The sequence below is a fragment of the Agelaius tricolor genome, unplaced genomic scaffold (genome assembly GCF_023055355.1).
Source record: "Agelaius tricolor isolate 1412-34295 unplaced genomic scaffold, bAgeTri1.0.p SCAF_4, whole genome shotgun sequence".
In the NCBI taxonomy this organism is placed as follows: domain Eukaryota; kingdom Metazoa; phylum Chordata; class Aves; order Passeriformes; family Icteridae; genus Agelaius; species Agelaius tricolor.
In genome coordinates this window covers 1,773,386-1,797,514 of record NW_027269264.1, presented here as the reverse complement: position 1 = coordinate 1,797,514, position 24,129 = coordinate 1,773,386, and the positions used below count along the sequence as shown (strand labels likewise).

At 37.7% G+C, this 24,129-nt stretch overlaps 1 protein-coding gene across 4 annotated transcripts in view; it reads right to left on the bottom strand.

Moving 5' to 3' along the window:
* ZNF608 (zinc finger protein 608) overlaps positions 1-24,129 on the bottom strand; it is an 83,386-nt gene that overhangs the window by 32,433 nt on the left and 26,824 nt on the right. For all 4 annotated transcript variants that reach the window (XM_071424354.1, XM_071424355.1, XM_071424356.1 and 1 more), the window contains exon 3: positions 13,474-13,729. In XM_071424354.1, the coding sequence (XP_071280455.1) occupies positions 13,474-13,729 (256 nt within the window). The remainder of the gene's footprint in view (positions 1-13,473; positions 13,730-24,129) is intronic.

Sequence of the window (24,129 nt, the reverse complement as noted above, 5' to 3'; positions counted from 1 at the left end):
CAAAATGTTGGCTCTGTCTCCAAAGAAATGATGTAAAAATAATTTTTTCTTCACCAGAAAGCATTGAAGATTACCGTAGAAGGTATACACCAGAGCTTTCTAGTCTTCAAGCACTGTCTCTCTGAAGATCAGCACTTCATGGCCATGACATTTTCTTGAGAGTGTACTATATTAAATGAAAGGTTTGCAGGCAAATAGTTTAAAATATCCCCTAATTTATGTATACTTCACAGTCCACACTATACAGAAACATGACTCTGTCAGTAAGGAAGTACTCTAGAAGCAAAAGTCACCAGTAAAGAAAGGACAAATTATTAGAGAAGCAAAATCATTCATTTTGGAGCACATATTGCTTAAATAGTCTATGTGACTTCCTAAACTCTAGTCACTAGCAACTAGCTTCCAAATTTACAATTAATCTTTGTCATTGCCCACATCACCTCCTCCATTAGAAGCACAGAACTGAAAATAATGAAAATCCCAAGTCTGCTGAAGTTAAAATACAGTCGAACTGAGGATAGATCCAATTACCATTTAAATAACAACATGAAACTCTTTGAAGGAAAGGCCTTTTGATCTCAAAGATCCAAATGCTGAGTGAGCAGTAAAAAGCTCAGTTCTTAAAATTTCCAGGGAAAAAGAGGAAAAAAAAAAAAGGACTATGACCCAGGCTGTCAGTCATGTGCTTAAATTTCTAGCATTTTTTACTGTTAAATGTAGCCCTCTTGGTGTGTAATTAGTGGCTACATCATCATCAATACCACAGTTAATAAAAGCTTTAGTAACTTTTTCTTGCAGGCTGTTCTGGTGAGGAGGTGCCAAGAGCAGCATGAAGTGGTGAAGGACTGACCAAAGGTGAATCATGGGTTGTATTTTTCTTCTTTCTCCCTTGCAAATTTAAATTTAGGATATCCATATTTTGATCACCTAACACTTGGTTATTACTACAGATTTTGAAAATATGAATGTCTTGTTAATTTCAAATACAAAGCAGTGCAAGGTCAAATGGTATTAAAAATCTCATTTGGGCAGAATTACAAGCCCTGTACCTTTTGAATGGCAAAGAAAAACAATAAAATTGTACTGAACTGCAGTTCAAATTTCTGTCATTTTTTAATTCTTTCTCTGGAGACCTGTGAATGAATGATGCTTTGAAAAGTGCTTTAGCCTTTGACAGTCTATGGAGTTTGCTGATGTCACATTTCCTAATTGACACAACACAGGGTCTGCATGGCACACTGCTACAACATTTGTTTTACAAGTGCACGTTTCACAGGAAGCCAGTGATTAATTTCCCAAAGACTTACAGGCATACATTTCTAAAAAGGGAAAAATAAAACTGTTACATATCCATACAAATCAAAATTTACAGAATCGTGGCAGCCAGCCAGCAAAACCACTCCAGGTCTGCTTCCCCATCTGTTTGGCCTGTTAGCTGAAAGAAAATAAAATCAAATTGCTCCTTCTGTAACTAATTCTCAGAACTCCCCAAAAAACCCAACTTCCATGACAGAATATTAATAACTCAGAATGCCCTACAACAACCAGTAAACCTTGTAAGCACTGTGTAATGTAAACACAATAGTTCAGGAAGAGATACTGAGACAAGGAGAGTTCAATCCTCCCCAGCATTGAAAAGGTGCCATGCCAAGACACTACTGCTGGTCACAAAAGGGACCTTTTACCCTTTCAGCAAACGGTGCCCTCCTGCAGACCAACGTGGCCAAATCCTGGCATAGGGACTGCCACACCCTCCTGTACATCAGCGCCTGCCCTCGCTTGAGGCTCTGGACCTTGAAACGGGGAGGGTAGAAATAAATGTGTGTCAAATGGTAGAAGAAATGGAAGGTAGAAATAAATGTGTGTCAGCTCCTTGGTCACCTGCAATCACAGCATTAATGTAAATGAAACTCGTGCTGGCTTAGGCAGGCCTGTGATCTTGCTGGCACCGGGAGCAGGCACAGTCCCCGCTGCTGCCTCTGCTAAACGGGAGGCAATTCACACAGATCAACTGGCTGAGCAGCTGAGGTCAACAATGCCTTCAGCTATTTGTCTGCTGGAGCCCTGACAAGTGATTTTCATTTTATGGCAATGTACCGTGTCAAAATCATTACTTTTTCCTTTTAATCTTTAATTTATAAATTAAAAACCCGTCATAAAAACTTGCACAGTTTTTTTCTGTCTACTACTGGAATGGTATAAAGTAATTAATATACTACAGGTTTCTATTTCACAGATTAAAAAATAATTTGACTAGGAGCACTTTCAACAGCTGCCCATAAATCAGCCCACTCTCAAGAGTTCAACTCAAGAGTTATTGTGTCTATTGTGCATCTTAAGGTTCAAAGACAGATTATTCATGCATTCATTCATAGCCAAGAATGTATCCCAGCAATGAAATTTACCCTTCAAAGCTGACCCAAGCTTAACCACTGGATTGACTAAATAATTTAATTGCTCAATGATGTGCTACATCCCTTTACTGAAGACTGTAGTTTTAGTGAATTGAGCTAGTTTTGAACCAGTGACATATTAATGGCACATATTCCATTTTGTGGAATAGCATAAGCAGCTGCTGTCCACCAACAATACCAAACTGAATACTAGGAATGCAAACAAATTTCCTGGTGCACAGTTAGCTTTTTTTGCAGTACTTAAAAATTGTAGTGTTACAAAATTACTTCTGTGAAAGAGAGAGGCAGAAAATAGATGAAAGCAAAGCTGTTATTTACAGAGAGCCTCTAATAGCTGAGTAATGTTGCCAGTGCAAGAACATTAGTTCTGTCACCTCCCTTTCATACCCCACAATTTATTTTCCATTCTGCTTTAAAGGGTTTCTACCACTAGATGCAATGATGAAAAGAACAGCCAGTGTTCTTCTCTCTGACTTTGACTACAAAGTCAAGAGTGCTGAAATAACTTCTCCTCACCTGTGAGGGTAAGCTATCTGGTGCAGCTAATTCAGTCAACATTCCAGTCCTCTCCTAGCCACATTAAGCCAATGCATCTAGACTGAAGATTAAGGGGAAAGGAGACAATTACACTGTGTGTTACTGCCAAAGATGCAAAGACTCTAAATCTCCTTGAAGCTGAAAACAAATTAGCAGCTTTGCCCACATCAAGCTGTCTGTCCAAATGGAGGTTTCTTTTCACAACAGCATTACTAACTGTGCTTCTCAAAGATAATGCTTTGGGGATACAAAAACATTTTCTCTAAATTATTTCCTGTCACTTGCTTGTCTAGACCAACAGAATAATTTGTAATGCAATCACCACCTACTACCTTGAAGCAAAACCAACTACAGATTTACTCCTGCCCCTCAAGAGCCCCTCTTCCCCCTCATTTATACTAATTTCATGTGGCACTTGTGTGGGCAGAATCAAAGTAAAAAGAAATGGCATTAGCCTATCCATTCATATTTCATATGAAAATGCATCAGTTACTAAATCTGGACCTCTGTGCTGCCTTTAATCTTTATCTGAGGGAGAAAGGGGCTGTCAGTTCTTGCAGAAGAACCTTCGGTGAGTAGCATCAAATAAATTACTAAAATGTTACACAACTTCACCTCACTGTCAACAGGAAGGTGATTGCAGGGGAGGTGCAGTCATTCAAAACCCATCTCAAGTCAGCTGGCACCTACAGCTTCCCTGTTCAGCAAGTGTCACTACCTTGGCACAACAGCACAGCAGCTGAGGCCCACAGAAGTTCAGGTGCTGGAGCAAAGAAAGTTCAAGGAAACCAGTCTGTCCAGCTTTTGGGATACATACATCACCCCCCAAAAAAACCAACAAAAAACCCAAAACAACAACAACAACAAAACCAAAACAAACAAACAAACAAAAACTAAACAAAAAATCCCCATCACCAACAGAAATATATGTATGTATGTATCTCCAGCAACACTTCCACCACCAACACTGCTGCCGCCTTTTCTCCCACCCCTGAAGTATGTTTGGACATTTTCCCAGACAAATCTGCTTTTAACCAACCTTGACTATGCAGTTTAATGAAAAATAAACTTCTATATATTATGTTTTAGACCCCAGATCTTTCACTCCCATCTTAAGTAACCTGCACTCTGAAAGAAATGGGGCCATTGGGGGGGGGGGGGGGGGGGGGGGGCTGCAAAAAGTTGATGAAGTTGAAAAATCTCAGAAATTAGATACTGTCAACGGACTAAATAATTTTTCCATTGAAGAGTCACATGTGCTTAAAAATGCTGAATTTTCAAATGTGTGAAACTATGTGGGGATGTCATTCTCTCCAGCAAAAAAGAATCTGATTTATTACCCTTTTGCCATTCAGCAAAAAAGAATCTGATCTTCATTAAAAGAATGAACATTAGTAGCATCTATTGGCCTTCCGTCTGGTTATATCACTTCTAAATAAAGGTGTCTGGCTGGAAATTGCTGGAACCCATGAGCCATTTTTTGGTTTGGTTTTTTTTTCTTAACTTTTTTTTAATTGCTCAGTGTTATAACCAGTGATTCTTCCTAGTCTGAAGCTTTATGAATTCTATTAACAGCTAGTGATTCTTCTGGATGAAATTGGCCTGGATGCAGACGAACTTGTACTGCCTTCACTGTCAAAGGTGAGAGTGACATATGGACAAAATCCCTCAATATTAATTTATTGCAAAACTTTCTCCACAGAACCTATAGTCTTAACTTTTAGGACTTTCAGAAAACTGTAGAGAATAACCTAAAAAGTAAGCTTCTTTTTAAAATCTGTAACAGACTATAAGTCATACTCTGCTAAAAGCTGACATCAGTTTCTCTCTTCCCTAAGGAAAACAGCTCTTTTAGTGAAACCTGAGACTCTTCTTACCGTTTCTACATCCCAGCTAGAGTGGGTCACATAGCCTCAGGGCTTTCAAAGATCCACAAAAGCCAGCTCAATATGAATGCAAGGTTAAGAAGTACAGGTTCGGTCACTGCAGGGGAAAGTAAACAGGCAGTAAAACATAATTACTCGCTTCAACCGACTTAGATGAAGAAGTTTTAAGTGATGGAAAAAAAAAACCACCACCTCTAGATTAATTGAAAATTGATTTGGAACTGCCCCTGCTTGAAACTGATTTTCCACAACACTTATCCTCAGTGTTAGGGACTGGCAACGGAATTGCCATTGCCTAACAACTAATGTCAGTTCCATTTTATTACGGGAGATCGTCATACTGTTAGCTAAATTACTGCAGAAACAGCAAATAGCCTGATCTTCTTCTAACACTCAAACAGAAACAACAAAACTCAAACAAAACAAAATCACTTAAACACATGAAATATTGACCCAAGTGAAGGCCTAGTAAACATCCCAAATAAACTTAACTGATGTCTTAAACCAGAGGGAAAAGAAAATCGTAGGGGGAAAGAAGGTTCTTAAGGCTTTTCTTAAATATTCTTCTTGATTCTGATTAAATCTTTAACAAGGATGGTAAAAAAATCTGCCCGTAAAAATTAATTCTACAGTCTTTTATTTCCCTAGCTATAACCCCTTTAAGTTCTATTAAGATTTAAATTTACAGCTAGTATACTCAAACCAGTGCTAATTTTGATGGATGTGTAAGTGTCTTGCTTTAGCTGATCCTCCGTAAAAAAAAAAACACCAAAAAAAAAACCAACCCTGAAAACCGAAATTAAAGCAAAATGCTCTAATACTGGTCTTTTGTTTTTCATCCCAGATGTTTCTAGGGGATTTTATTACCCTAAATTTCATAGCACTTGGGGATATAAAATTGATGAACTTCAATTCTGCTTTCCATTGCAACACTTGCTTTTATAAATCCAGACCTACTTTTTCAGACTAAATCAAGAAAGCTATTTCCATTAAGCTTTTCTTTTTTATATATATACTTTTTCTTCTCCCTCACCCTCTACATTTTCAACCTCTGTGTTTCCTGCCTCCCTCTTCTAGAACAAAAACATAAGCAGTAATCTTTTATTAACCCTGAAGGTCAAAGGGCTCTTCACTGTTCAAAATTTTTAATTGAGTTTTTTCCTTCCGCTTTTTGGATTGCTACTTGCCACCAAAAATTCCAGATTAGTAGCTAGTTACTACTACATCAGTAGCAACTAGAAAGAATTACAAATATGCCTCAGGGTACCAAAATTTACCTGTCCACTCTTTCTTTTAAAAAAATGAAAATCTGCTTGTTAGGCCAGCCATTGATCTGATACTGGAAAATTAATTCCAATGCCAAAAGCAGCTTTTCATGACATAGCCTCAAACAGTGGAGAAAAGGGATTATTTTTTAAATTTATATTAATCTGTATTAGTACAAACATACAGTCTTATCAACTGAGAGAACCTCACATTCACTACTGTACAAGATTGGTGCCAATTAGGAGTGTAGAAAAACTGGAATACAACAGCTTGTTTTAACTATTTAAACTACATATAAAATTAATACTGACTGAGAGAACATCTTTAAATAAGTGGTTAATCCCTGAAGCACACCAGCTAAAGATGCCATTACAGTTGTACTTTCATCCCCTACTCCAATGGTATTTATTCAGTAAGGAAACACTTGGATGCACACACACTTCATTAGCAGTCATCTCTCCCCCTGCTATCTACAAATCCAAACATCACATGTTCCAAGTATTTCGTACTGGAACAGTCTCACTTCTAAGCAATCTGCTGCTACTGAGATTTTGCTTTTGAGCAATAAATGTTCAAAACTGTGTCTTTTCTTGAAGCAGCTCCTTCAGTGTTCATAACCTCACCGCTTGAGCAGGCTCAGTTTCACATTCATATGGCTCCAAGCAAATGTTTCCAATCTCAATTATCCTCCTTCCTTTTTCTAGGCACCCTCCCTGCCCCCATATGCTTGTTTGTAAAAGGGATCATTTTCTATGTATGTACAAGAAGCGCAGGGAGTCTTCCTCTGTAGGAGTTTGGCAATATGCAGAGTTTTATGTAAGCACTGTCTGGAATTTGTTAAGTTTTTTCATTCTCTGCTTTGGGTTATACCAAGAGAATCACACCCAGATCCGCACTCAGTTGCAACATGTAGCACTTGCCAGGTCCCTTTAGATAAGCTGTCTGTTAGTACCCAGGGTAAATAAGACACATCTGATGTTTTTGGCCGGTTATTGGGACTGCATTGTGGCTACACTTTGCTTAGCATTACATCAGTATATTAAGAGTGGACCAAAAAGAGAAGCACTAGGCAGTACAGAAATCACACATTCCTCCATGCAACAGAGGCATACAGCCTAAACAAATCTGTAGGACTAGCACTGGCTAGGCCCTGTGGGGTGTTTATGTTCAAGGAGGAATGCTGACATTTAAATACCAAATTTAACATTTAACAGCACAAATTTCCTAAGTGCTTTTCTTCCAGTGTTGGTCTGCAGTCTTCAAAAATCTGAAGCAATAGTATTCGGAAGAAATGGAAAGGGTGATGAGCTGGCTTGACTTCTCTGCTGTACTTAGAACGCCTGGAAATTAATAAAGGATCTGTTGTCACCTCTTTTTTTTTTTTTTTTTTTTTTTACAGCTCTTCACTAATCTGTGATGCTTTACATCAAACAGCTTCAAACTCAAATTTATATGAATGACTAATTGAAATTTTTGGGAAAAGGAGCTCTTTGCAACAGAATCAAAATTAAAACTCAAAAATATCTTCCATCTCCCTTCCTCTGCCAGCAGGGACCATCCATAACCTATTTTGAATTTCTGCTTCACTGATGTTTATACTGACATGATTTATGTACTGTTTGCTGAGAACAAAGAGACTGCTAAGGTGTGGTTATTGTGACCCAGCTGATTCAGGGCAACTCACCGAAGCCACATCACAACCATGTGCACCTGTTTCATAAAGTCAGTCCCAATGGTTTAAAACCAATTGAGAGGCTTTTGTGGATACTCTAAAATAACTATTTTCTTCATTTATTTTAGATGAAAATGGCATAAAACAGGTTACAAGTAGTAGGCACTCCTTGTCTCTAACACTGGCCAGCACTCTATGTTTCAAAGAAATACACAAGAAACAGTGTAGAAGTCAGTTAGACGACAATGCCTGAATTTATGTCCCTAAACAAGTGACCTCTGACAAGGTCACACAAACAGCTGAGATGATCAAAATGGCCCCTTCACACATGACAAATCTTGGTTTAACTACAGCTAAATCCATCCTGAATCCTACAACTCTTAAAACTTGTTTCAGACAGTCTGTGTACATCCCAGATTCCTTCTGAAAAGTAGGTAGAGCTCCCACAAACCACAAACATTTTTATGCAAGACTGTGGTTTTCCATTGTGAGATGCAAAGCATATCTCTTCTACTACAGGTTTCTATGTAACACGTAATACATGTCAGACTCCAAGTGCCTGAGATAATAAAATGAGACAGCTGGAAGTCTATAAAAAAATCACATATTTAAGGCTTCCTTAAATCCACCGATTTACTGGGTCTGGCACCACATACAGTAGAAAGAGCAGAAATTAAACACAGTGTGTAAAAATATAAATACATGTAAAGGCTTTTTCTTGACAGAGGGCATTTTGATAGTGGGTGATATTCATAGTGGGTCAGCAGACGACCCATGCAGCAGGAGAAAACAACTGGATTTTAGGTGTTCTGTTCATGTAGGTAGCCAAAAACCCTACTTGTCTCCACAGACCACTTCTCTGTAACACAGACATAACAAAGCCTAATTTTTGAGCAGTAGTTATCTTTATGCTTCTGTCATAAAAATAGACAATTCTGAATTAAATATAGTGGTTAACAATACCCAACACCTGTACCCAGCAAGTCAATGGTCTACATCACACAGAAATGTAAATGCACCCAGTATAAAAGCAAACCTGTTCTTTACAACTGTATCACTTGGTTTAATAAAGCCTATTGCCTCTCTCAATAAACTTGCTTGAGTTCAAGACAAAAATGTGATTTAACATGTTTCTCTAAATTTCTACGAATTGTTGTACTGTTCTTTGATAAAAATCTCTAATTTATAATTTGTTTCCTTACACATTTGATATGGCTTTCACCATTACAAGTTTCATTGTTTGATCACGCCTCTGTATTTGTGAAAGTAAGTAAGTTGTTAAACCACAAAAATTGCTAACAGGAATAATAGACAGCCAGACTACTAATTCTAGCCATTCTTCTAATTCTATTTCTGTTGACACATACACACCCTTACTTACACACACATGTACAAACACGTATCTAAACAAAGATATTTAAAACAGACTGTTGTTTTAAAGTAGTCTTTGCAAAACTAAGACCACATAGTAAGGCAGAGAGGAATCCACATCAGCTCTGTGCAACAGATAACATTTTCAAAACAAACCATGCATATTAGTTGCAAAAGTGGCAGGCTGGAAAACTGTACACACAACAAATACCAGCATGCCTCTTTGTCATCTAAGCCTTCTCCTTTCTACTAAATTTCTCTAAAAATTCTGCAAAATATTGGCAGAACTGATGCTGTGGCAAATTTGGAATACCCTATCAATTATCCCATCAGGCTTCTGAGATCCAGCAGATTCCTGTTTCTTCTATTTGGCAGTCTCAGGTCATAAAGACCAACAAGCTAACACTGATTAAAAAACACAAGTCATTTCCCCATTATTTGTTACTATACAACAGCAGGTTGCACCTGTTCTGCACAAAGAGGAAGAATCTCACCACATGTAGACAGCTTGTTCTGCACACAAAGGCAGCAAGGGCTGTCTCCTACGCAGTTTTCAGGAAAAGAAGACATCATCAGAACAACTGGTTCCCACCTAAAGGCAGACTCTACTACTAGATGCAGAACTAAAACCAGGACGTGACCCAGGGCAACTGCGTGTGAGAAGCTGAACAAAAACGAGGGCTCTAAGCAATTTAGAAAGTTGGTTGGTGGTTTCCTTTTTTTTCTGGGTCATTTTTATTTCCTCCAGGCAGTAAGAAGCAATTATTGCTCACTTAGAAATTGTTTTCCCAGAAGATAATCACACAATTTAGCAAGTACCTGATTCAAGATAAACTTTTTTCTCAGTATAGCAATAGAGACTTCTAGCAGCTGTTTCCCAGAACATCAGAATAATCAAACAAACCAAAACGCACACTCCAGTTAACACTACCAAGCTGCTCTCCGTGAAGGACTTTTACTGCAGATAGTTTCTGGTGTCAAATATCCACATCAGCTGCCAGTTTCAGGTTGACTTGCCCACATAATAATTTCTCTTTCCTCTCCCATAGGATAGCCTCAGACAGTCCCTTCAGTGCTCTGTTTCACAGCCATTACCACCACTTGGGACACACTACCAAGTTATATCCAAACAAGGTTGTTATGCAGATGACAATGCCTATGGCATACATACTAGCAATTAAACACTACACAGCTTAGTGGAGCAACTGAGAAATGCCCATGTGAAAACCATGTGATAACTCAGTCATTTAAGAGTAACCACCTATGGTTTGTTACCACCCCCTGTAATTAAATATCACAGGCTTCAGATGCCAGCTGCTCTCTACACCTCTAAAGATTAAAACACGCTGGGAAGAATGGTCTGTCTGATTTATTAAATTAAGTCAACTAAATAAAGTGGTGTGGAAGTAATGAAAAGAGCTGTAACAATGCCCTTTTTGATCTTTCAGAATTTTGTCTGAAATCAAGTCTTGCTGTCTTCCCTTGAAGATTATCTTAAAAATATGACTCATAAGCCTGAACATTATCCTTTTTCTGACCTCAAAGAACAAATGCAACAAATTGTGACAACTTGCTCAACATACATAAAAGAAAACTGGTTACTTCAGATGGCTTCATAGCAGGAATTCTCAGTATATACCTTCTCTTTTATGAAGCATGTTTTACATTTATGCTAATAATGAGTTCTGCATAAATTATTTGATTTTATCTTTCTCCACACAGGCTACTATTCTTGTTGTAATAACTGTGATTGACCACATCCTTTCTGTATTTGCATTCCCACAACTAGTTGCTGCAGTACACAAAGGCTGCTCAGCAGCACACTTGGTTCGTATGAGTATGCAGTCAGCCTACATGCCTTTCCTTATCACACCATAACTCATTTTACAGAGTGGCTAAACTAGATACAAAATAATTCAAATATCTCAAAAGACAAGCTGGGATTAGAAATGTTCATACCTTCCTTAGCTTGTTCAAATTGTTTTATGTTAAGAAGCTATAAGATATTATAGACAGCCAGAGAAATGTCAGTTTACATGAGTGTTTTTATTTACTTTTGGAAAGCAGTAAAGGGAGTGAAAACTAAAGAAACACATAAAAATCACAAAAAAAATTTGTATGTCATCATGAATGTCCAGATGGTTTTAGATTTGCCTAGTTACAAAGACTTTGGTTAAAGTAAAGTGGATTTACACCAGTTCAGCAAAGGCTGTGTTCTGCCCTAAAGTCAAAATCAGAACTTGAGAAAATTAGTATCTGATAATATTTTTTTTCTATTAAAGGTAAAAAGAAGACCCATCTGTATGCTGTTTCCCAGAATTTGGCAGAAATGGCCCCGTGCAAGCTTTTATAAAGCTGCTTTCCTGAACATGTCATAAAGCTTGAAAACACATAAATATATACTTATATGTGTGCTCCAAACATCAAAAACTTAATTAAAATGCAAATCATCATTAGGAACTCATTTTTCTTAATACAGTGTTGATTGCGGACTCTGGGATAAAACAGTCAAATTTGTATTATTTTCTTCAGTCAGCAGGGTCTGAAACACTCAAACAGAGCATGGTACAAACCACACAATATGATATCATATCAACTATCTTCAGTCTCTTAATCTACACTCTAGCTATATTTCTAGTGTATTTTAGAATCCCATTTTATCTATGTTTGTAGTCACTCATAGCTGTAGTGTACACAGAGTGTTTGTAAAGCCATGAAAACAGGCACATTCATAACAGTTACACTCAAACACACCATTACTGAATTGAGTTGTTTCAGAAAATTGTTTTAGACAAAACTAGGAAAAGGCTAAGGGAGTTCATTTCCATTAACTAACAAGAGTTTTTAAACCATTAGAGTGCTGAGATACTGGTAAATGGAATGTCACCCTGACCAGAATGCACTTTTTTTAATACTTCATTTCTAGTGCCAAACCTTTCGCAAGGAAGGCCTCTTAAATTCAGTGGGGGTCAGAAGTTTAGTTTATTCAGCAAGAATAACACTATTAACAGCTACTGCTCTTTCATGTCAACACAGTTAACACCCACACATTCCAACTCTGGTTAATACAGGCCAGCCAAGAAAGATTGGAGTTGCTAAGGCCAGTCATCTCTGCAGGGATATTTTAAACCAGAATTTATACTGTGCTTTAAAAACAATCTAAAAGGATCAATCTACCTTATGAATCTGCTGTAGACATACACAGAGAGAAAGATGGATGGATGAAAGCATATAAGAGCAAGTAAATCTGACTCTCTCTATTGATTTTTGAGAGGACAGCGTAGAGCACTTTGGTGAGGTCTTATATATCACTGCAAAGGACGGAATGCCATTGTGCATACGGTCTGAAGCATGTCAGGATTTATCATGAAGCACTGCATCGCTGTATTCTGTCATTATATCATTTTGTAAATAATCTTGTTTTCACCGTTGAGGGAGGTAGATCACTAAAAATTAAATAATCCTCAAAAGAAAGATTTTCACACAGCTATAAATGAAAACATCTGCTATTACTAAATGAAAAATTGCAGAAGTTTAGTGTACACGTGCAGTATTTTTAGCAGGAGAAAGCTGGAATTTTAATAAAGAGCTTTTGAAATCCAAAATGGAAAAATCTGCATATCACAGCATAATCCTCTTCCTGCTTACTTTGCTCTAAATCATAGCAAATCGTAGCAAATCAATGTTTAGTGCTCCCCAAAGCTCTCCAGCGCTCCTACTTGGACAAATGTCTTCAAAGGATATTAAAGAAATCAATCTGGTTTTGATAGCACTTCTTCACCACATGAACACTTTTCTGCAAAGCTGAAAGCTTTCCTCTTAAAACATATTTTAGATAACCAAAAAGCAAAAATAATCACATCAAACTGAATTTTTGCAGGGTCTCTGGGGCTTCTATTGTTATGTAATCATGGCATTTCTTATAGCTGAAATATTCAGCTAAGTTTTCATCTAAACTATTCATATATCCACTCCCATCACATAAACACCCCCTCATGATGTTCATTTAAATAGGACATTTATGCCATTCTATTAGCAATTTCTTCATATGCTTTTCTTAATTTAGGAAGAGGAAACAATTCTATTATTAGCTAGGGTTACACGGTAGGTCATTTGGAAAACACAGCTGCTTTAAATAATAAAAAGACTTGTCATTTGTTTTTAAAATAAAAGCTCGCTAACTGAACTGTAAAGCTGTGACTGCCATAGCATATATTGGTGTCCCAACAGATTAGCAAGCCTTTAGCCAGCACCCAGGCAGATAGAGCGTACACCCCCCCCTTGCCAACACATCTCAGAGACAAACCTAATGGAAAAAACAATTTACCTTCTTCAGTTTCATGCCACACAATTCCTTCCAAGTTCACGCTGGTCCCAGGCTCACAGGGTCCAAGGCATTCAGGTTCTGTTACTACTCCAACCTCGCAAGTGTTTACACCCACTGAACGTGTCCGTACCAAAAGCTGCTCGACTGGTGCTGCAATATTGGATGAAGATGGGGAAAAGTAGGAAGGCAGAATCTGAGGTGTGATACTGCTGGAAATCGGAGGTGGAGGTGCAGGCACTGTAAACAGGGGATCAACCTGAAAACAACAGACAAACTTACTATAATGGTGCTGTGAGAGTTAAAAAAATAAAAATAAAATAAAATAATATGAAATAAAATACATAAATGTTTGGGTTTTTTTTAAAGTAATAGAAAATCCAGTTTGCCAAGATTGCAGTTCTTTATGTAGGGATTTGGTGTATCACAGATAATTTCAGTCTTGTGAGCTCAAATTTTTTGGCATTTGCCCAAATGCCGCACATGAGAAATTAGGTACAAAAATATCTATTATACACGCTAAACAAGGCAACTTGCTAAGTTTCTACTAGACTATTCCCTGTTATCATAGACAATTAGTATGAAATAGTAATAAATTTTTAAAACAAGGATTAAGTTTACTTTTTTCTCGGCACTGACAGAGATTGATTTCTGGATGGAAATTAATTTTGTGAACTGGAAACTTCATTTTCTATTTACAGAAAAAAAATTATAAAGACAGGTACAAAGACACAAATGCTATTCTTTCATGTGTATCATAGAGAAATTAGTAGTTGGAACAATTCTAATATCCATATGGCAGCAAATACAATCTCTTGTCATCCCAATCATTTAAAATACATTAGGATGACCCACCTAGTATGTTATAGATAGCATTTAGATCTTTCTACTTGGAGTAACAGAGAGGACTTATACAAGAATCAAGCCAAACCATCTAATTTCTCAGGGTTTCCAAAATGCATATTTAGAAGAATGCATCTTGCCAGACAATCAGTTGGAACACAAGACAACTCACAGAGACAATATCAACATATGAACTGAAGAAGTTATCTCTCCCATACGACTTCCAATCTACTCAGGAGCAGATTCTCTGTATGAAGATTTGGCTGAGGGTTTTCAGTATTTCACTCTGGCTCTAAGGTCCCTTGTCCCATAAAAACAGCTAGATGAGGATATTAGAGTGCCCTGTCAACTAGCTAAACCCCCTGGAAGCCACGTTCATTTGGCCCATTGGATCACAGATAACATGCAAAGAAATCACTCTTCAACCCAATGGTTTTTTAAAAATAGCTGCTTTTTAGCTGCATTGAAATAGAGGATCAAATGTCTTCCATGACCATGCTGTTTTTAATTTTGGACCTCATAGGAAGACTCAACAGAGAAGACATAATGACTCACTGTACATCATCCAGGTTTTGCTCAAATGTATAATAACACAGGACAAGGTTAATTTTTCTGCTTGTAAAGCAAAACGGGGATACAAATAAAAGGACAGACTAAAAGGTATTACACATGTATCACAGATCAGCCCACTTCATCAGATGGACACTTTTTGTAATGAGAACATAAAATGACAAATTAGGAAGAACTTTTTAAAAATTGTAACAATTGTTATCATTGGCCTTTGTAACAATTCTGGGTTTTTTAGCATTATTCATAGAAGCAAACCAAGCACCAAGGCTTTTAATCATGTGCGCAAGTCTTATGCGTGCTAAATAATTCTCAATAACTTTGCGAAAATATTTTGCATGATCTTTGTGTGACCAGCCTAGATTCTGACCTCAACTACATTAGAACTAAGCAGGAGAGGGGAAGGACCTATAACCACAGTCTTCTCCAAAGTATTCCTCATTAGAGGGGATTCTTTTTATTGAGAATGAAACCTTCAGGTTAGAGGGAAGTAAAAAAACAAACAAATAAACCAAATAAACCAAACAAAACCCAGAACAAATTAACGGAACAACAAAAAACCAAACAAATTTTAAAACCACAAACAAACAAACAACCACAAAAACCCACAACACCAAAACCAAAACAAAACATAAATACTGAAAGCGTCCCTAAGGAGTAAAAACCTACTAATACCATCAAAATTCTACTGGTTAAAGCAGAGTTCCTGTGACATAGAACAATGTACTCAAGCAATGATGTCTTTATTCTTCTCTTTATGCCAAGAGAGTTGCAGAGTTAAAGGACAGGCAGAAAGCTTTGCAGAGCAGACTTGAATGCACACAGGAAAGTCAAATATCAACTGACCCCCAGCAGCAGCTGTTACTTGCAGTATCTAATAGCACACATCACACAAAACCACAGCTGTGGATGCTGTGCGTGGGCAGACACTGATCCTGTGCTCTGCAGCTCCTGCTGCCTGATGCCAAGTGGAGGCACACGTTTGGATGGCACGGAGCCCTGCTCTCTGGCACTGGCTGTGTACTGGTGCTCTGTCAGTGGAACCGGGTCAGCGCGTACCCCCGCATCATTTAGGAGCTCTTAACATACCTTAGCTCAAACCAGAAGAGAACCGGGCTCAGTAGCTGGCAGGTAAATGGAGCCTAGCACTTAGGAAAAGCTAAACCACATCCCATTATAAACCCAAAAAATGCTGATGAATTGCCTGTTTGATAGTTTACGTGGTGTTCTGTAAAGCTGTGCAAAACCTCCTACTACACATGCAACATAATTCTTCCGTAAAATAGACTTATCACAAAACCGGAGGAAGAAAATTCCTAAGTGTTTTCTGTGGTCATACTAAACTAGCCAATGTTTTAAATGAATGTAGGCTAAATTGACAGATGCATTTTCCATTTTTGACTACTATAAACAGTGAGGGGGAGCTAATGAAAGCATGGATCTGACAGTGTATCCTATTAAGTTCTTTGTTACAAATATTTGTGCTCAGTTCTGGTTTATTTAGACCTGCTAATAAATGTTCATGTTTTCCACTAGAAACATTCACTCAGGACAAGGCCAAATAGGGGCGTCTGCACTAAATGGGATTGCTTCTCTGTGAATTAAAACACTAAACCTTTGGCTGAGAAATAAGTGGACACTTACTGTCTCTGAGATACAGGTTCATTGCACAAGTATGTCCTTAGCCACAAGAAAAAAAAAACAATAAGTTTAAACATTGCTCCAGATTTCCATGTTTTAAAATTAACCCATCTTGCTTGATAATCATAACAGCACTGCAAAGTGGTGGTTCTTAGAGATCATTGTGGTGACACAATTGTTTTCATGAATTCTCCAAAGGGCACTGATGTAAGCTATTAGAGGCAAAGAGAGGCAGGAAGGCCGCCATCTCCAGTGGAAAAAAAGGCACATAAGATTAACATCTGGTGGTGGCAGTCTGTCAAACTGAGGAAAGTTAATGTCAAGAACAGATGCTCTGCAGTTTCTCACTGTTATTTTTTCGTTATTATTCCCAGGTGTTGGCGCATACTGAGCAGCAGCCTTGCTGTTTATCACACAAGAGATTCCAATATGAGATTGAAAATCTGAATCTGAAGAAGACTATTTACATAGATGCTCTCTTTAGACACACAATCAAAGGAGTACAAAAAGATAAAAATATCCAAGCAATATTTTCTTCACCTAATTCCAAGAGCTTTTGAGAGCTGATTGGTGACAAAGGCTACAAAGCTGCAGTGTTATTCATGGCAGTTTTCCACTGCCAAGTGTTTGATCGCATCAGGGAGCTATGATGCTTAGTAGCAGAAAGCTCACAGAAAATGAAGGCCGCCTGCCAAGCAATGTAGTCACTGGTCTGTTTTGGTGTTTTGGTGACCATATAACATTCATCAGTAGGAGGAAGCACACATGAAAGAAAAAGGAAATAACGTACCAACAAGAAATAGGCAAGACTTTCTAAAAAGCAAGGTTGCCATTCAGTTACTCAGGCACTTTACATGCTGGAATCAAGTTCTGTGTATCAAAACTCACCTTCTTGATTTAATGAAGGTGTGTCTTTGAAGATATATCTCAATGATAACATAGTTTACCTATCTAAGACCAAAGTGGGTCAAACACTATTGCAGTGTCATGCACCAGGTGATTTTGAAATGTACAAGCCAAAAAAGCCATTTAATCCATCCACCAACACAGCCAGGAGAAAGGCAGAGGAGCAGGTTTCAGGCTAAGTACAAGCTCTTCCCAGAAAGCACCACTTTTTAAATGGTGAAAAAAAGAAAAATCTACTGTAAGCACTCCCAGTGGGAATGTCTGCCCTAATAGAAAGAGTATGAAAGGAAGATCTGAATCCTATTATAGGATCTAACTAAAAAACCAAGCTTGGCCCTTTGCAAACCTAATTCCTCCCTCTAGAAGACAGCAACATAAAGGCAGAAAGGACTAAGAAACTTCCAGCCTCGAAAATTACATTGACAAGTTCTTTAGAGTTATGAATTAATAAATCACAGAATCACTATGTCTGCAAAAGAAAACAGGAAATAAAGGAATTCAGCCTTATCTGGAAGTTTTGAATCCTACAAATTGCTTTCTTTAGATGAAGAAGGTGAAAAGGAGACAAACTTACTTATACATAAAGTGTACTTGCCTCTATCTTAATTTTCTAAAGCAACATGATTCCAGAAGACGTCATTGTAGTCTCATGCACAACATCATGAATCAGAAGCAATTTTAATGAAATTAACAGAACTGCTTTGGAAGAGAACAAATATGGGAGAATGTGACATGAGAAAAATGTCTGTCTGCTCAGAAGCATGTCTGCACTTCCAGATAACTCTCCTCATGCTACAGACCTTGCCCCAGAGAATTGACATATTCAAAACTGAAAGCTATTCCTTCATATTCTACTATGTAACAGGAATTACCACGTGAAGAATCTCCATTTTTTCTCAAAGATCTCATTTGCATCTAAGTTCAGTATTTCTTGCCTGTAAATCACATCAGAGGCCAACTCAGAAGCATTGTGACATCATGCTTAACAGAACTGATATTTTGTTTTCTTCAAATATTCTGCATCAAACTTTTGGGGGGAAGAAAGGTCAGTCGCATAAAGGAAAGCATAGGAGAAAAATAAATACTGTAAGACATGGATGTAGAAAGGAATTTCTGCCATAGGACAGACATATCTTTTACATACTTTACATTCAAAGCTCAGGAAGGTCAGAGGTACTAAGAAAATTACTTATTTTGGTGAACTTAGTTGAGAATCACAAGACCTTAAATATAAAAGAATTACAAAGGTGATTCAAACTGCCTAAATTTCATCCAAATATCACACTTTGAAACCTTTTTGAGAATAATATTTTTCTTAAAAAATATTTGTGCTTTACAAATATTGTTCTGTGAGCAAGAAATCTGATGTGTAATTGTGTTGAACTGTGCAACACAAGTAGCATCTACTTGCAGTTTCTAAGTATTTCCCACTCTTAAAATTAACTTCTCCACTTCAATCAGCTGAGTAGTTGGAGAGTGCAAAAAGACATTAGTAGAACTGTCACTTTTTTCCTAGTAAAGTAGCAAATCACTCACATCTGGAATGATTTCCATATTCTGAACAGTTGTTATTTAGGAAAAAAACAAACAAACAAACAACCCAAAAAAACAACAACAACAACAACAACAAAAAAAACCTCAAACCAAAAAAAAGCTACTTAAAACTTATTCTGCTACTAAGCTTTCAATACAGGGAACAAGGAAGAATAGCCCCCCTTGTATCAAAGATATTCTCTGTCACTCGCATCAGCCACATTAACCAGCACAAGCTCTGCAAACTCATCTTTTGACAGTTGCATGCTCTTTTTATATGGTGGCCTCCAGACCTCCTCAGACTCTAGGTGACTACATGACATTATGGATTTGCAGCACCTCCACAGACATGATAATGCTGGTATTTTATTTTTAGAACAGTATTAATGGAGACTATGATGAAAAGTCAAAGTTCTGAGCAGGGTCTGGTCTAATGCAGCACAACAGTGCTGAACAACAGGCAAGGAAACGTCCTTGTCCTTTCTTGAATCCTCTCTTGGATCTCCGGGTCTAGCTCAGATGAGTGGGATTTCCCAAGCCATTCACCCATTTTACTGTGAGAGAGATTAGCATTTGACAGCTGCCAGTGATAGCCTTTTGCCAAGGCTGAGTCTGTGAAAAATTGTATGTCAACTCTAATGCTTGGCAGAGTTCTGGGAGGATGCCCAGATCACCACCTGCACATTTCTTGTAGAGACATTTCTCCTCATTCAGCCTATGTAAATCACATTCGTTGAGATAATTGTATCTAAAACACTTTACTGCATTGAATCTTGATTTCTCCTAGTCAGTCTGTACTTCCAAACTTTTCTTCAATCAGCCACGAAGCTTTTCATACACTAAGCTTTAATACAAAAAGAACAAGTACTAAAATTCCATCAGGATATCTGTCCTGTGTAGAGAGGTACACTATTCTACAATCAAGAAAGGAATTTATTCTGAACAGTAAAGGAAGAAATTTCTCTGTATTGTCTGGGGCTAGATAGAAACTGTCTAATGATATCCAGTATCTGTCAGTGTCATGCAACTGAATATGGTAAAAAACAAGGCATGTCCACTTGATGGTGAAGGTTAGATACTGCTTTATGAAGTTATATGAGCTTTTAGAAGCTTTTCATTTTAACAATGACAATCACTTCTTTTTATTCCAAGGTTTCTGCTATGCTCAAACTTTCAGGGTTCTGAGCCTGAAAATAGATACAGTATTTGCTTAATAGGTCTCATAGCATTATAAATAAATATTACCCTCAGTTTTCCTATGTTTAGTTCTCATACATGAGAGACTTCAACCTGAGAAAGGAAGCATGGCTGGTCCATGACAAATCAAGACTACAAGAGACCAAGGAAAATTTTCTCATTCTCAATTGTATATAGGAAGATCATGTTTAACATGATGGCATTATCATTTAACTGCTCCACTGCAAATTTTCATTCCTAATGTCCAAACAAATAATGACCTATGACTCCAAAGCAGAAGTTCTCCACTGATGGTTTCAGTTACTTGATGATGCAACCACAGTCTGGTGGAAGAGCAGCCATTTCAGCCATTCCGGAATAGAAGACATTTAATAAAACATTGTGAGTTTTTCCAGGACTCCAGTACAATATACAATAAAGTGGCAACAGAACTCAGAAGAGAAATGGCTTAGTTGTACTTTTTTTTACTTTCTGCATGTCAATAGCCCACTGTTGCCTTTTACCCATTTGCTGACCACTCACTTTGCCAGTGAGGAGTTGCACACATTATGACTGAGGCAGTTCCTTCCTGAATTCAATGATTTTTTGTTAAGAAAAATTGTCTAAATTTCTCTTCCAAAAGGTTATGAAGGACCTTCTGTAATCCTACAAAACAGAACTGAAGTTCCTTGATGACCTATGTATACCAAAAGCTTTAATGGGCCTGCCTACATTCTTATGGATGGCAATTTTAGCATGTTCCAAAAATTGACCATTTGACTTAATGGACCCATATTTATTTCTATCTACAGACTTTAAAATTTTTAATTTAAAAAGCTCTTAGGCTTTTTAGACAAGACATATCGTTCTCTGACAAACATATTCCTGTATTATTGCCTCAGAAGTCTCTTTCTTGTGTTTTTTTTGACATGGTATAGGAGCCATATCAGTTAGGTTTTTTTCTGTATTCATTTGACCTTAAATATTCACAGTATGAGCTACAAACACTACCAAGTGTAGGATATTGTGTCCTAATTTTATTTAAAGAAGACAGTATTATTACTTTCAAAATTTGCTTACCTACTAGCCTCAAGTCTGAGGCCATTCAGTTTAGGTAGAGAAGAGAAACCCAGATTTAGTGCTCTCTTAGTTCTTTTTCACGAGAGCATCTACACTATCAGCACCCAAGTTATCTGATTAGAGGTTACCTGACAGACAAATCTTGTCCTTTCAGTGGCTCAGAATTCAGGTCACCTTGAGATCTCTCTTTGCATGTCCCTATCTCAACAACAGTTTTACCTGTTGATTTTGCCTTAGTACCTCAAGATCCTCATTAGCTTGCTTTCTAGGAGTGAAAAAACACAGACAAAAGTTTGTATTTTAAGACTTTTAGTAAGGATTTTTCATTCTTGTGCTGCTGAAAAAGAAGGGAGGCATGCAAAGTACCTCATTTCATCCAGAAAATCCCAGACACCATTGTTGAAATGCATTGTGTTTGCCTGTGTCTTTTCTTATACTCTCATAGACTATTTTTATAGTGTACCAGCATGATCAACACATACTACAAACAAAGCTCCCTTTCTGTTCAAATAGAGCAAAAGAAATTGACAGTCCAAGTATTCTGCTTTTCGTGTGATATTTTCTCCAGTTATTTGCACCTTCTAGGATGATCTGCCCTAACTGTGCCTATCCTTTCTATTCTACCCACTGCATAACAAAACAAACAGAAAGAAACATTTTTGAATGCTTGGTAGAAATTCAAATATCTTGTTCATAAAAATAAACCTAATCTAAGCTGTCATGAAATCATGAAATGGCTCTGGCAGTTGTATCAAACTATATAGACATGTACAGACCTTTGAAGAAATGAAACTGCACTTTATCAAGTGTGATTTATAAGCAACACTGATTTAGCTGGGAGATAACACTGCTGTCTAATCATTAGTAGTCAGACAACAGCCATGTGAACACATCAATTATGGGCCACTGCCAAAAGCCCTTGAGATCCCAGAGATTAACAGCCAATCCTCTGTTTTACAAGCTCACATCAAAAAGAATATTAATAAGAGGAGGGGCAATGTGAAAGCTTGTCAGAGTAATTCACGCACTAAAACAAGGCATTTTTCCCTTTGCTCTGTCTTGAACTGGTCCATGAAAAAAGCTGGCATTAGCTAAAAAGCATGAAGCTGCCAATTTCTCAGAAAATGTTTTTCATTAACATATGTGAAGTTGTGAAAGGCTGGAAAAGCTCTATTTGGTGGACAAAGGCGACAAGTTCTGTGTATTGCTTTCCTGAATGTATCGATCCTGCAACTATTATTCAGATATTTGGAAATGAACATCCGTACACAGAAGTGTTTGATGACTTTTCTCATCCTCAAAACCAGATCTATTTACCATTATATACATATTAGCCAGACTGCATTACTCTGTATTGCTAATGATTTCGAAAAACTGAAGTAGAAATACTACCAAGTCATTTTCAGGTTTATGTGTGTCTTCAAATCCACAATTATGCCTTTCTTATTGACTTCTATGGAGTGTGGTTGACTAGAGGTTTACCCTTCTTGCATATAAATGAATGGAAATAAGCCAAGAATGTAAATCCAAAGGGAACAGTTATTCCTCTGTACAAAAGTAAACATACCTATAAAGATGGACCTCAAACAACTTGCTGCTGACATTTTAAATATAGCACTTTTAGCTGGATGGTTTAGTCCCTTCACTGTCCTCCCTCTCTGGACTCTACTCAAGGGTCTAAATATAGAGAGGTTTCACAGCATGGCTGCAAACAACCTGAATCTGATCCGCCAATACTGTGTATTTAAGGGAAGAGAGAATTTATTTGTGGGGAACTACCTTTATAAAAGCTATCTCAGTTACTGCCAGTAATTAACCTCTGAGCAAAGAGGGAGCAAGAAGCAGGAACCTTTTAGACTCTTCACTGTCCCAGAGCCAGTAGCTTTAGGCACAGCTCCAGAATATATATTCTGTTCTGACATGAACCAGTTTTAAAAGTTCCCAAAGTTTGCTGTGGTCTTCCAGACAATCATTCCCTTCATGTTTCTTACATGGAGTACCACACATCTCATATCCTACTTCAGGATGGCATATTTTTAAGTAAAATTGACACAGCTAAGAGGGTCTTAGCTACTCGAGGAAGCACGTAAAGGCACCAAGTATGTCAATAAACAGACTGATATTGTGGAACTCCTCCATTGGTAAACAGCTGGACTAAGGAGGTATCAATCCCAGACTGTTCAGGCAGCCATGGCAATACTGGCTTCCACAGTTTTACTGCCCCAGGGACACCTGTAATGACAATTTTAACTAAGGGTTCAGTCTTGTATCTTGCAGGATCTGACCTAAATCCCACAACGCATCTCATACTTTTGGTGGTATTCATCTTGACGCATCAGTTCATTGCATAAAGTCCATGAGAAAGTGTGGCAGTGACAGCTCAGTCTGAAATCAGCTTCTGCAGAGGTGGAACCACAGCTCCCATGTAAGCCTTACACCAAAGGGCACAGAACTCTCTCCCACAATCATTCTGTCAGCACATGCAGATGGCAACTGTGCTAAGGAAATAGAACATCCTAAATTCACTTGATTAAGCATCAGTGAGCTTAATCACATAGCTTAATATGTTGTGTAAGAGTCCTCTTGTTCACTCAGGTTTATACTTATTTTCCCGTAGCAAAAGCAACGTCTCAAACAAAACAGGCCCTTTAAGGGCCTGATGGATCACCTGTAGCTTAATGGCTGACACAATTTTAGAAAAATATTTTTTCTTGTCCTAGATGTGTTTTTGGAACAGATTTGTTTTAAAAAATTATCTCTGAAAAATACGGGAAAAAGAATACCATGCTATGAGCTTCACCCTAAAATATCTCAAGGTTTTAATTTCAGTGTGTTCCCTCTTTCTGTCATTCTATGATGTGATCTTGCAATTCAATTGCTTAAAAGCTAACCTGAGGAAACACTCATCAGGCA